Source organism: Gekko japonicus, unplaced genomic scaffold (assembly GCF_001447785.1).
Source record: "Gekko japonicus isolate JY-2015 unplaced genomic scaffold, Gekko_japonicus_V1.1 scaffold1692, whole genome shotgun sequence".
In the NCBI taxonomy this organism is placed as follows: Eukaryota; Metazoa; Chordata; class Lepidosauria; order Squamata; family Gekkonidae; genus Gekko; species Gekko japonicus.
Window position 1 is genome coordinate 388,796 of NW_015163653.1, and position 15,161 is coordinate 403,956.

At 43.5% G+C, this 15,161-nt stretch overlaps 1 protein-coding gene across 1 annotated transcript; it reads left to right on the plus strand.

The window, feature by feature from the left end:
* Positions 1 to 10,247: 10,247 nt before the first annotated feature.
* Positions 10,248 to 14,154, plus strand: LOC107107394 (exendin-3-like). Its single transcript, XM_015407693.1, has 3 exons — positions 10,248 to 10,412; positions 12,625 to 12,774; positions 14,089 to 14,154. Exons 1-3 carry the CDS (start codon positions 10,327 to 10,329, stop codon positions 14,102 to 14,104), a joined length of 252 nt encoding a protein of 83 aa, XP_015263179.1. The 5' UTR covers positions 10,248 to 10,326; the 3' UTR covers positions 14,105 to 14,154.
* Positions 14,155 to 15,161: the final 1,007 nt, after the last annotated feature.

The following is a 15,161-nucleotide window of genomic DNA, read 5'->3' on the forward strand; positions in this document are numbered from 1 at the left end:
AACTGCTAGGTTGGCAGGAGCTGGAACTAGAGACAGGAGCTCACCCTGTCTTGCGGCACCCGGGTCTTGAACCGCTGAACTACTGACCTTCCACAGCCTGCAGTTCAGCGTCTTAACCACTTGAGCCACCACAGCTCCATACATACTTTAGTATGTAGTTATTAGAAAATGCAATTAAAAACATCCCCCTCGGGGGGTACAAAATAAAGAGAAAAGAATGCAGAACCTGTATTAAAAAATGTTGACCCCTGCTGGCTGAAATAAAATAATATATTTTGTAACACTATAAAGTTCAATACTTTATAAAATTAATACAATGTTTTAATGAATTAAAATAAAGAATAATAGAACACTCTAAGTAATTTACAAGAGCTTTATGCCATAGGCTACTTTGAAACATTAAAAGAATACATGTAAAGGGTTTAATTCTTTAGAATGTCATTATAATGATATATGTTTTTATATTTTTCATATTTTGTATACCTTTAGTGAAAATAAGCTTATAAAAATGCTTTAAGAGTACTGTTATATTCTAGATGCATATATTTATGTAAAAGAACCATTTTTGTAATGAAAACATCTAAATTTTGTACTGAAAATGAACTCAGCCTGTGAGTTCATTCAAAGGTGAAAGGAGTCTAGGTAGACAGCCAAAAAAGCAAACACATGTATCAATTAATTTAACGAGACAAACACCTGCATTGTAGAGTTGAGACACAGCCAAGTAACATCCTGTCTGTCAAATATGTGATTGATGACTGACCAGACAAAGAGATCTAAACTGAGCATGTGTAAATGATGTCGATGATATAAAGTTGGGAGGAGCAAGAAGAGTATATAAGTCTGCTCCCTGTATTTGCTCACTGAACATCCACACTGAATTTCTTTGCTGTGAGATGTTCCTTATTTGAATAAATCTCTTTTTAAACTCTTTATTGCCTAGAATAGTTTATTTCACTGTGTGGTTTATTGCCTAGCCACACGTCAAAGAACCTTAGCACCCTCAGGGCATTGCTATCACTTTGTAAAAAAAGGACTGACTATTCCCATATTAACCTACTCAACCACTATGGTAACCTTTGAGGGCCCTGTGTTGGGTGTAGCCATCATCAGAGGGGAGACAGGTAGAAACCCGAGAAAGGGTCATCTTCGTTGTACACAAAACTGTGGAATTCCTGTTCTGAGGAGATTTATCTGTCTCCCTGTATCATTGCCTTCCACGAATAGGTGAAGATTTTTTGTTTTGTTGTGCTTGACATTCCCTCAATGACTTTCCTTTCTGTTTGTTTGCTGTTAGATAAGTGGATTTTAAAGTCTTTTAAACTGTTCACAGCCTCAAGGGCCTTAATTGGGGCCTTAATTCCTGCCTTTCCAACCAGTTGCCACGGATTTCCGTGAAATGCTATTCCTAGGGGACAGGGGACCCTGAGGAAATGGAGCCAGAACTCCAGAAACTCTGCAGTGGGGAATCAGTGGACATTGCCAGTTTAGGCCGGGTCCAATTTCATATCTCCATTTTGTCCCTCAACTCACGAGAGAAATTAAAGTTACAACACAGTTCCCTGGGTTATAACCTGACAACCCTTGTTCTGATTCACAAGTCTAAATTTAATTTATTCTATTCAGTATGTTTTTATCCTGCCCCTTCTCCAAGGCACTCAGTAGGGCATACAGCATTCTTCTTCCTCCAAGCACAACCACCCTGTGGGGTAGGTTAGAACGGCCAAGGACATCCAGTGAGGTTCATGGCTGAGTTGCAGTTTGAACCTGGCTTTCCCAGATCCTGCCCTGACAGTCTAACCAATACACACCACACTTGCTAATGCCCACAGATGGAAACAATTTCTGTCCACAAAGCATGACTTTCAATCTTGTCCTCACCTGCAGTTGGGGAACCCCACCCTCAGGAACAGCATGAAGGGAAGGTGAAATTCTGCAATGGGAGGGGAGAACTGGTGAATGCCCCCCCTTTTGGAGTGAGCAATTTAGCATTGGGGCGGTGGGGGGGGGAGACTACATCACTCTAAGGTCGTATAGGTGTTATCTCCTTGAATAGGATGCTTCTCTTTGTCTTAACCTGGGAGTTGCTCTCTGACACCTCCTCTCTCACTTTGTCCTCTCTCTCTTCACATGGCTTTCCATGGAGACACATGTCTCTGCAGGTAGCTCCTGTAGGGGCCATGCCCTCATACTCCCATACACGTGATGCCGGATTAGCTGGCCATTTGTGATAAGGAAAGTACTCTTTAGATTAGGCTTCTTTCTCTTCTTTTGACTGCAACCTGAATGTGAACTGGATCTACTTGACTAAATGTAAGTTTGACATTTTTGCAACATACTTCTTGGGAGATTTATTTACTGCACTCAGTATCACGCTTCTATGACTGGACAAAGCTCTGCTATATTAACCAAGTATCCCAATATCCCCCCTCTTTCTGCTTGTCAAAATTCTCCATGGAATCCAAGGGTCAGACATCAGGACAAAGATGGAGGGGGCGTGGCTCAGTAAAGTATCTGCTCAGTATGCAGAAGGTCCCAGTTTCAATCCCCAGTATCTCCAACTGAGGATCAGGTGGCAGGTGATAGGAAAGACCTCCGCCTGAGATCCTAGAGATCCGCTGCCAGTGTGACTAGACAATACTGACCTTAATGGACCAATGGTCTGATTTGGTGCAGGTATGTCCAACAGGTAGATCGTGATCTACCAGTAGATAGTGGAGGGGTCAGAGGTAGATCACCAGCCCCACTTGGTCTCCTGGTTTGCTGGACAGGTGTTTGGGGTTTTTTTTAATGATTGTTTGGTGGTATTTGATTATTGGTGCCAGTATGATGAATTCTTATTTTTACGTTTAGAACTGCATGTGTGGTTTTGGCATCATCCAGAGGTCTTCAGTTCCTGTTGATCTTTAATACTTTGGGACAGTGACAGTTTTGGACCAGATTCAGCCAGTGTTTATACTAATCTAGTACCCCAGCTACCCCAGTTTAACGAAGATGAGTGTTCCAAAGAAGAGCGAAACCTACCACTTTCATGATGAAAATAACTCTGAATAAAAGTTAAAGAAAGTTATTGAGACAGTTAAAGAAAGTTATAACTCAATAAAAAAATAAAAAATGTTCGCAGTTCTTTCTGGATCTTTGTCTCTCTGTTTTGTTTTTGCTTATTTTGCTTAATAGTAAATGACAGAAGGTGCATTACAAATGGGGGGGGGGGGCCTGCGGGGGAACCCCACTTTAGTGGGTTAAAATCTAATTTGAAACTGATTTGAAACTTTATTTTCATGGTGGTAGATCACCGGCACTTTTGGCCGGAAAAAATAGATCACTACCTGTTCGAAGTTGGACATGCCTGGTATAAGGCATATTTATATTTGATACCATTCATAAACGGTCATTGGCTTTACATGGAGGAGTTTAGCAGACAGTTTTAAAGATGTACCCGGGTGTCCGTTTTGAAGTTGCAATTTCTCACTTTTCATTGGTATGCACAAGCATGAGTTTTAAAAAATGTTCTCTTACTCCCACAGGAAGACTCCTCTAGTAGAGCTGTAGGTGCTGGTGTTTCACACAAGAAAGAAAAGGGGGGGGATGCAAAAGACTTGTGTTAGTAGTCAGCACACCAACCACCAGGTTTTTTTTGGGGGGGGGTTTGCCACTGCTGTCACTCTTTCAAGTGTCCAACAGCCATTACGGTGAATTTTAGAGGTGGTGGGGCTGCAGTGGGGATGATTATGCTATGCATGTATTTTGGTCATTCAGGTCTCTTCTGTTCCGAAGATTCACCATTCCAAAGTCAAATATTTTTATTTCTCTCAGTCTCCCAGCTCTCTCCCTCAAACAGAGTTCACCTTTTAAAAACAGTCAGGTCTCCCCCACCCTAGCTTACAGGAAATCTCTATTCTCTTTCTAAGAGATTTATGTGAGGGCCAAACTAGACATGTTGGCATCTATGGGCTGGACCTGTGAACACTGCCACTGTTTTAAAGTGGTCTAAAAATGCTGTTCCTGGGGTCTCCTGTCCACCAGGAACAGCACTTTGGAAGGCATTTTTGGTTGCAGGCTGCTTTGTGGGCAGAAATCTCTTCCATCTGTGGAAGTTTGCAGTGGGACCAAGCCTGAGTGTCTTTCATAAAGATGGGATCCAGGGCCAGGTCAAACAGCCCTAGAAGATCATAAGAGAACACACTTGTGTTTATTTCCAAATCCATAGGGGCAAAATGATTTTCCAGATGCATCTCACCAAGATTCTCTCTACTACAAATATTAACTTGTTAAGAATATAAATTTTAAATATACCGCTATTTCTCTTGTTGGAAATGTTTGGGACCCCCCTCCCCACATTAAACTTTAAAAATCCCCCTCTACCTAACACATGTGATTGCCTCCTGAAAGTACATCATGTCTCTGTTTCATTTTGATGTAGATAGATCCAAGACAGTTACTGTGTGTGGTCTATACATGGATATCCTAAACACATGCTCTGTGTAAATGAGTCAATTTCCCAAACCAGATCCAGGCTTCACACAAAATATCTAAGTACACAAAATAAACCTCTGCTGTCCCTCACTCTTATCCTAGACTAGTGTTATGGATGTAGCTTCTAACCCCCGGCTAGAGGGCATTATCTGAACTCAGACCACAGTACTCTGTTTTAGAGACCTGCCCGGGTGCCAGCCCATGCCTGAACTCAACCCCCCTCTAGCCCTGCAGCTGGGATACTTACCTGGTCCACAGCCATTAAAAGGACGGAAAGACACCAGAGAACAGGCTACCTGCCTAAGACAGACATGAGAATCTACAGGAGGCAGCCAGCAGATGATTGGACACCTGGGCCAGGGAAACAGGCAAGGCTGAGCCAGGCCCATGTGTAGGGGCAATTGGGTGAATAGGGATGGGTGGATCCTTAAAGACAGAAGAGGCAGGCAAAAGACCAGGGAGGGAAATAAAAGGTGGGCCTCACAGACAGGCTGGGGAGGAAGGAAGTAGTTCAATGCCAGAGAGCTGGGGGGGGGGGGACCTGTGGTGCTCAGCCAGCCCCCTACCATCCCCAGTTCTGAGGCCCGAGGAGCTCCAATGCAGAAGGCATAATAGCAGGGAAGGGAGAAGGTGGCCTTGCAGAAGGGGGTGCTCACAATATGGGCTCCAGAGCAAGTTGGGAAGGAAACTGAGATTTGGATATGGTAGGAAAACAGCAGTGAAAAGTGCTGTCAAGCTGTAGCCAACATATGGTGACCCCTTAGGGTTTTCAAGGCAAGAGGTGAACAGAGGTGGTTGGCCATTACCTGACTCTGCAACCCTGGACATCCTTGGTGGTAGCCCATCCAAATTTTAATCAGGACTGACGATGCTTAGCTTCTGAGATCAGGCTAGCCTGGGCCATCCAGATCAGGGAATGATAGCAAACAGGGATAGTGTATTTGATACCAGTTATGCAATTAGAACAGAATAATAATATATAGTACATGTAGCATCCAGTCTCACCCCCTTCCAACACAATAAAACATGCATATTATTCTAACATCCACACACACGTGTGCAATTGTAAACTCAGGTGAAAGGAAGAGAGGGAGGGAGAGTCAAGGAAAGCAGAGAGGTATATCATCTATCCTGAATGGTGAGGTTTTTCTGGGGAGAGTGCCAAAACATCTGGGCAACTGATCACCTTTAGATTTGCATCAACAGGGAAGTTTAGAGTAGGGATGGGCACAGACTGGCTGACGAACCAAAGCTCATCATGAACTTTGGCTGGTTCAGGAAGCAATGTTTACAAACTGAAGCACTGCCACAAACTTTCACAAATTTTGATGCTTTCGGCTCTTCACAAAAAAACAGCCCAGCTGTTTGGTTTAAATGGTTGGGAGCTAACTGATTGTGCCTAACTGACTGGACAGCCAACTGACCGGAGGTCTGGTAAGGGAGGTGTCCTGGTGTGGAAAAATTTCCAAATGACAAAAGGAGAAAGAGGCTGCATTGGGAAAATGAGGCGTACATGGACCCTAGTTACTTCGGCAAATAAGGAAAGGGACAAAGGTTTAGGGCAAGAAGGAGGTGTGCTAGAGGTGGACTGAATTACCACACTGGTATGTGGACAGTCATGCGAGAGAAAACTTCAGTCATTACAGGTTGATATCACTTGGATCTCTTTTGTTAGAAAAGAATGCAGCAAGACAACAGAGTATTATGCCTAGGAGCATCTTAAATGAATTGAAATACTCTGATCTTGGATTGTAATAAACATGACGTGAACTTGAATTGAAATACCTTGAACAATATCCTAAGAACCTTCAGTACATGATTGAGTGAGTTTCCTCTTGGGATATCCATTGTTCCAGGGATCGTCTCTCTGAGCCTGTGGCACACCTTAGAAGATGGCTGTTGTGCTTACTGTGTGTCCCATTCCTACCTACTCTTCTGCCAACTCACCTCTGATTAATTTGCAAATGGACCAAACCCTGAATATGGATGGAGACAAGGGTGGAATCTGTGACCAACAAAACAGAGCATAAAGGAACATAGAAGCAACAGACACAATTCCAGTTCTCAAAGAATCATAATCAGCAACAGAAAACCACACAATACAAAATCGTACACAGATTATTTTTAACCAGTTTGAGCAAATTTCCTGAGTGGGAAAATGGATTCTACTTTTATGCACATATTCATTAAGCTGGAAGACCTGCTGGTTCAACTAGTGTCCTACTTGCTGGACATGAGTAATTTTTTTTCTTGAGTTGTTCACATATATTAAAACAAATTTGGTTGTATTCATTTGTATGATTAGAGTGCTTTTTCACATGATTAGACTGCTTTGTTGGATCTTCCCCCATCTGCTGCCTCTTCCAATTGTTAAAAGGTACGTAGTTAAAAGGGGGTGGGTGAAATAATTTGAGATTTTTGAGTTGAGACTTACTACTTTGATTTCTCTGTGTGCCCTTGATATCTGACCATGAAGTTTTGTTCTGTTCTTGCATTCAGTTCAAGATGCTGCTTGACTGTGCAGGCACAAAAAGCAGGTGTGCAATATATTCAATACCAGTCATTTAAAGGACCCATCCAGCACCAGTTTGGTGTAGTGGTTAAGAGCAGTGGACTCAAATGTGAAGAACTGGGTTTGACTCCCCGCTCCACCACATGAAGCCAGCTGGGTGACCTTGGGTCAGTCACAGTTCTCTCAGAGCTCTCTCAGCCCCACCTACCTCACAGGGTGTCTGTTGTGGGGAGAGGAAGGGAAGATGATTGTAAGCTGCTCCGAGACTCCTTTGGGTAGTGAAGAGTGGGATATAAAAAAACCCAACTCTTCTTATTCTGCACAAAGAGAAAATCAGCAGTGAGCACATCTGTATCTGACAAGTCACTTAAACGACACAAATGTGATATCAGGGAATTAATGCCTCTTCTCTGGGAAGTGAAAAGATTTACTCAGGTATATTAGTTGTTACTTATCATCCAGCATTACCTGATCCTGTAGCAGAATTAGTGCGAAAGCACAAAAGTGCTTAGTATGTTGCCCATCAAGGCTTCAATCAATCAGGAGCTCTCCCCTCATACTGTTCTGTGCTGATGGAAATCCCTTCCATCAGTGGAAAACATCTCAGCTGTTAGCATATCTCAGTTTTATCATGTGTGGTCAGGGAGACACATGCATATTAGACTTGTGTCAGTGGGAATGTGACTCACTTTCCAGTTGGGCCCAAATCCACATTATAATAACTTGAGCATAAGGAAGAAAACCCTCCTTCTGTCATCTCTCACGCCTACGCTACGGGAGCTGCTGGCTTAGGTTCTACACTTGACTTAAGGAAATGCCCCTAATCTGAGCAGTGACTCATATAAACAGCTATAAGGGATTTTTGGAAAAGTAAGTGAGGTGCCTCTACATGTTTGGAATGAATATGTAAAATCTGGAGAAAGTGAAAGCAGAAACAAAATTTATCGAGAAGAATAATACAAACAGCTGTGCTAGAGAATGAGGAAACTCAGCTAGTCAAAAGAATATGAAGCATTCAGTATAACGTCAGAAACCAATGGTAAAGGCCAAATATTCCAAGTGCTCAAAGAAACTATGCAATATATATTCAAGTGAGGAGGTAAGAGGCCAAGAAGAAGAGCAGAAGAAGATTTGGTTTTTATATTCTGCTTTTCTATACCTTGAGGAGCCTCAAAGCGGTTACAATCTCTGTCCCTTCCCCTCCCCACATTAGGCACCTTGTGAGCAGTGTTCCCTCTAAGCTGAGTTAGTGAGAGCTAGCTCACAGTTTTTTCGCCTCCGACTGACACATTTTTGTCTCAGCTCAGGAAGGATGGCTCCAGAGCAAGCTAATTTATGCAGCAGCCAAATTGCTCACTCACAACTTTAATGCCAGTAGTTGACAAAGTAGAATTTTTGCTCACAAGACTCCATAGCTTAGAGGGAGCATTGCTTGTGAGGCAGGCGGAGCTGAGAGAGTTCTGAGAGAACTGTGAAAGGCCCAGCAGGCTTCATGTGAAGGAGGAGTGGGGAATCAAACTTGGTTCTCCGGATTAGAGTCTGCTGCTCTTAACCACTACACCACACTGACTCTCAGAAGATACAGCAGTGGCCATAGGTGCCTATCTGAATGTATTATAAAGTGCCATCAAGTCTCAACCAACTCATGCGACCCCGTATGGTTTCCAAGGCAACAGACAGTCAGAGGTGGTTTGGCACTGCCTGCCCTCGTCTAGCAAGACAGGCTCAGAAACTGGTTCTGAAATCTGATAATCCCTTCCTCAAACCCTAGTCACTATCTGTGCTTTTTCTGATGAGTCGCACTTGGGAGATATGTATACAAGGGGGAGGCTCCGTGGTTCAGTGGCAGAGTGCCTACTTGCAGGTTCAATACCTGGCATCTCCTACTAAAGGATCTTTTATAGCAGCTGTTGGGAAAAATCCATTTTCTGCCTGTCGAATAAGACAATACTGTGCTAGATCGACCAGTGAGCTATCTCAGTATTATCATTGATTTATTTACTTCATTATACCCCACTTTTCTCCCCAATAGGGACCCAAATCATCTTACATCATTTCCCTCTCCACCATATAACGACCCTGTGAGGTAGGTTAGGCTGAGATTATGTGACTGGCCCAAGGTCACCCAACAAACTCCCATGACAGAGAGGGGATTCAAACCTGGCTCTCGAAGATCCTAACTGGACATGGTTAATGTCCATTACATCATGTTGGCTCTCACTATCACAGTATAACCCCCCTTGCATTGTATTATGCTTGAAATTAGTGGTTGTGCTTCGCCCCAGACTTCGAATGTATTCATGTATTTGTAGTTCCCTACTGGAAAACCATTTGAAAATGATACATTGATTGTAGCTTGTGATGCCCTAAAAAGCACAAACATATTATTGGACAAAAAGGTAGCTTTGCAAGAATAAAAGTCTTCAGATGGTATCCATAGTTCTCCCTCCCCCCTTATCCTCAGAACAACCTGGTATGGTTACTTTGGAATGCAATAACTCTGTGATTCTGTGCAAATAATCCCCCCCCCCCCGCTTGATCTGGGGTTGCTGGGGGTGGGAGTGGAGTAGAAGAATGGGGCTGATTTCTTTTATAGTCATGGAGAAAATGTTGCTGAAGGACACAGAAACAGCCGTATCCTCTGTATGGACCCAGTGAGAATGCAATCCTATAAACAACTCCAAAATCCAACACTACTGCCTTGTGTTTCAGCAACATTTTGGTCTTCTGTTAGAAAACTTAAAAGCAAGATCACACAACAGTGTGAAGCCACTATGAATATGCCCAAAAGAAACAGACCCCACATTTAAGGAGAATCTTGTTTCTGTGACAATATGGATCTGCAAGGATGCATAAGCAATCTTCACTGCGGACTCTCTGCATTCCACAGCAACCATCCTATTCAGCTTATAGAGAAATGAAGGGTGGCGGTGGTGGTGGTGGGCATATCAAGCTTTAATATCGCAGCATTAGCTAGAAGAAGACAACTACAGCAAATGAAATTTGTAATTGACCAGTTCTCTGATCCGCAACACTACCCAGTCTGTTATTAAACGCTGGCAAACAGGTTTTGGGATTTGCTCTTTTGGTGCACCTATAGATCCCCTGGTATGAGAGTCAGCCTCTTTAAATCTAATATGGCTCAGAGCAGGGCAAGTGGGAGGGGCTGGTGCATGTAAGGGGGCGGAGCAGGGGTGGAGCTCTCAGCTGTCTCCCTATTTCAGGGCATCTGCTGATGTTGTTTGGCGAGTTACCTTTCTAGACAACTGGGTAGCTTGCCTCTCCAGAAGCAGCTGTTGGATCGGATTTGCCAGTTGTGCGTCTGTCGAGAAGCAGAGATGAACAAGATAGAATGGCTTTGTGTTTTGGGATTGGTCATTGCGACTTTGCTTCCTGTTAGCCACCAAACAGCTGATGAAGCTGGGTAAGGAGAATTTACAACTTATACATAGAATAGGTGGGAATGAATCAAGATACGTGATACTGGCATAGAGGAATTAGATGTCAGCACTGTGTGGGTTTGTCCCTTAAGACTTTGCAATAGCTTTCCAGTGAGGTACTGTACTGTGATAGTTTCACTAGTCTACAGCAATATAAAAGTCATGCTAAGTTGCTTACCTGTTAGTACACATAGCTGTAATATTCAGGTTCTGGGGGAGGAACAATAGAGGGGGCTACTTCATGTACCAGTTGTGTCCTACAACACAGTTGGCTTTGGGGATGGGCTATGGCTCAGTGCTCCAGTTAAAATGGTTCAGGTGATGTAAAAGACCTTTACGTGAAATCCTGGACAGCTGTTGCCACTCAGAATAGACTATAATGATTGTGACAAAGGGTCTGTGATAAAGGCAACTTTATGTGGGTGTCCATGTGACCACTGTTAGATAATCTTAGCACTACTCCAGTAGGGCTGTTCCTTATATCATTAGGACACCTGTTAACTGAAGAGTACAATCTACAGTTCGGAAAAACTGGATTTAAGCCAGATCTGTTCAGTCCAAAATTTTAGCTGACATATTACATGTAATTATTTGTACTGCCTGTCACAGACACATGTGACAGAGCTACTGGATGCAAAATGCCAAGCCAGTGTGGCATCGTGATTAGAGTGCTGGAGTAGGGCCAGGGAGACCAGGTTGGAATCGCTACTCTGCCATAGAAGCTCCCTGAGTGGCCATGGGCCAGTGACTCTCTCCCGGCCCAACGTATCTCACAAAATTTTGAGAATAAAATTGGGAGAGAACCAGCCACGTTGCCCTGAGCTCCTTGGGAAGGATGAGGATACCAATGTACTGGGTGAACTGTGAGATATTATAATGCAAAAGTTTGGACCAGACTTTCTAGGGCAGGGATTACTAACCGGCACTGAAGCACTTGGTAGAATTCCGATGTTGTTGGAATGCTTTGGGGGTGAAGACATAACTGCCTGTCCTTGGGGGAAATCTCTTGAATGGTGTGTGGTGGCAACAGCATGGATAAGGAAGTCCAGGAATTTGAATAGATGGAATCTGAGTGAGAACTAGTAACTGCAGAGTCAGATGATGGGATTCCCAGAGGGAAGAGAGGAGCGCTGACTTGTTTGGGTGTTCCGGGCAAACTGAGAATGTTGATGTCATTGGAGTGGAGGGCTCTTTGCCAGTTGTAGGGCTCTGGCAAACACCCAGCCTCAAAGCCAGCTCTGCCGGAAATAGGCAGAGCCTCAGTGATTCCTGCTCTAGCAAGCAACATGGCTTGTTTTCCCAGTCAGGGAATGGAATATATTGCAGAAAGACTAGGATATGGATCAGCGACTCTTCCAGACAGCGGGCCAACCCTAAGCCAAGCACTGCAGCAACAGAACACTTCCTCCATACAATATTTCCCCTCCTTTCATCCCAGCCTAGTCATAATGGCTACTGAAGTTACTCTTGAGGTAGAGAAGCTGAAGGCAATGTTATTTTCTGCCTACACACTTTACATTAAGGCATCGTGGCCACCATCACAACTGCAAATTGTTCTGATAAGAAGGACGCTAGAAAGACATGAGATGAGAACATAGGAAGAATCCCATGTGGATGCTTGGCAGCTCACCCCGAAACATCTCCTATTGTTCTGATTTGCCTGTGGACACTGGGGGAATGGCCATCAGCCACCCTACACAAGCAAGTTGTCCTCTGTCTCTAGCTTAACCCTTACTAGTCCAGTCAGCATGAACAAAGATGGAAAACTATATGTCTATGGCCACTCCCACTTTATCTTAAAGCGGTAGGGAAACAGGAGTGTCACATCCAGTTCCTTCCTGAATATATGTGAGAATCTGCTATCAGCCTTACAGAGGTCAGATTATGTCTTTGATAACTTCGTTTGCTGATCCACAGGTTAGGACAGGCTGTTAGCCAGCGAGTTTCAATCCACTAAACTACTTTGCTCTGGAGGAGGGAAGGGAAGGGGGCACAGAAAGCTTCCTGTACTCTCCTTCTCGTGAATCTAATGGTGCTCAGAAATGTGACACTAATTTGAATTAGAATAGAATAGAATATACTTTATTGTCATTGTACATAGTACAACAAATTAAAGATGCAATCATTAATGGAATGTATGTTAGGTCATGAAACCCAGCCTATGAAGATCTTCATTTTGTTCATCTATGATTTCAGGCTGGAGGCGGATGTCTCCAAAAATGTCCATGACTTGAATTCCAGGATTAAGCGACATAGCGACGGCACATATACCAGCGATGTTTCAAAAAGTATGGATCAAGATTTAGCAATGAAGTTTTTGCAGCAAGCTATTGAAGGAAACTTGAGGTATAAAGCTACGATCTCCCCTTATCCCCTAATGATACACATCATGACACAGCAAAGAGAGTAGTCCAGAAGAAACTCAGAGTAGTGTAACCATTTTGTGGATGGGAGATAGTTGATACCTAGCAAAACTCCTGTAGCTGGTGTGTGCACATGTGTGGAGTAAATATATGTCAAACAGCCAGATGTTAACGTTTCATCTCTCTGAGCTAGAAGAGAAAACAAAGTGACAGAATTGCAAAAAGATTCAGATCTTTCCCAAGGAAAGGAAGGGGCATTTCTGGGAGAAACCAGAACGATAGGAGATGCTTCCAGGGTGGCCATGCAAATCTCTGATGTACAGCTTCTACCCACATGCTCCTCTCACAACCCAAAAATTAGCTTTTTGGAGAAACCAGAACGATAGGAGATGCTTCCGGGGTGGCCATGCAAATCTCTGATGTACAACTTCCACCCTCATGCTCCTCTCACAACCCCAAAATTAGCTTTTGGTGAGGGAGGTAAAAAGTGGAACAGTGTTGACTGCTGGGCTGTTCAATGGCGTGACTGGGCACATCTTTCCTCCTTCTCTCCCTGATTTCAGCTCAGAACAGCACTTTGAGCTGAACTCAGCCAAGACAGTAACTGTAGGTTGGCCCACATGGGTCCTTACTGGTAGGCATCCTTGACCCTCAGCAGTAATAGGCTGGCTGCTTAATGGGAGCATTCCATCAACTTTAGAAGTTTGCATCCAATTGGAGGAAGTTAGCCTTGAAGAACCAGCCCGAATATCCCCATTGGTTGTTCAACAATAGCAACACTCTATAATTGGCTGGATCTCTTTAGGGATGATTGGGGAATTTGATCAGATAGGATAGCACCATCAAAACGGGATCTCTGCTCCCTCAGCCAGCTCATGGGCTTGGCTTCTATGCCAAATTGTGTCTGATGTGTAGTCTGACCAATTCTGAGTCTGACTCATGATCCCAGTACTTTGAAATGGTTCTGTAAGTGCACGGATCATTTCCTCAAGCCAAGAAGTGTAAATGTCTGGGAAAACCAGTGAGATGGGGGAAGAAGGACCCTTCGCCCTTTCCACTTGCCTTATAAGCTGCTTTCACTTTCAATGGGGAAAGCTTACTTTCTCTGGGTGCACTGACAGGGCTGGTATACTATCTTACAGCCTCAGTGCCTGCACCATCCAACTTTTAATAAGTTCTATTAAAAGGATCACATGTATGTGGTCCCATTCAACATGAACCTCCTGATTCCCTATTGAGTCAGAGAACTGCTCTATCTCATCTCAATATCTTGTTTCTTGGTCTGTTGCTTTTGCAGCAAAAAGTCGAAATGAAAGCTGATGTCCGGTGGAACAAGCCCTCTCTGACATTGGAGGATGCTTTCAAACAAAAGATACCAGCAGTTCCTCTCATCACTCTGCCGTGTCTCCAAGTTAGTGGGCTACCACTGAGCTTAATCAATAAAGTCAAATCACGCAAACACTATCCGTTCTTGTCTTGCTTTGATTTCTGGGCATTTCTTATAAGCTTTCGTTGGGGCCTTGAGGAAAGGGCGGGGAGGCAGAAAGGCTGGAAGATGTAGGAAATGCTTCAAATTAACAGGGGTTGCTAACCTTTTCTTTAGTGAGAGCTAGTTCAGTGTCATGAAAAATATCCTGAGCTGCTCCCCCCCCAGCAAAGTTTTTCTGTTGTAGAAAAAAAACTATGGACTAGAAAGAGCTCCAGAAACAAAGCTATCACAACAATTAAGCAACCCAAAGAAAAACCCCATGAAATAAAAACTTATTTAAAAGTCTAGAGCATATTTTTTTAAAAATCTTTTATTGGTTCTCCTGGGGGATGCACAAGTTCCTTAGCAGCACCTGGTCCCCCCCCCCCGAATATCCTAAAAGTATTTTTTGGTTTTAACTGTACTCTTTCTCTTATGCTGGCCACTTCTGAAAATGCCTTTCTTTCAGCAGTTGTGACAGGAAGGTACTTTGGTATATCATGCTTTGGTAGATTATGTGCCCAATTGGACTAGAGACATTTGATACCATCAATCATATTCTTCTTGAAGGCCCTTGATTTTCAGATGCTAGAAGTAAGCTGATATTTCTGTTGACTGGAAAGCATTTTGTTTCTGTGGAGGTCAACGTTTTGCAGTTACTCAGTGACAAAGAACAAAAAAAAAATGACTTTGCAGGTCACTAAGTGAGTGATAGCTCATTGGACCTCTAAACCCTGCTAGTATTTTAGCTGTGTTTCCTGTTGATGGCATTGGTTGAATGAACAGTAACATAGAATCATAGAGTTGGAAGGGACCTCCAGGGTCATCTAGTCCAACCCCCAGCACAATGCAGGAAATTCACAAATACCTCCCCTCCACACACCCAGTGACCAGAAGTAAGT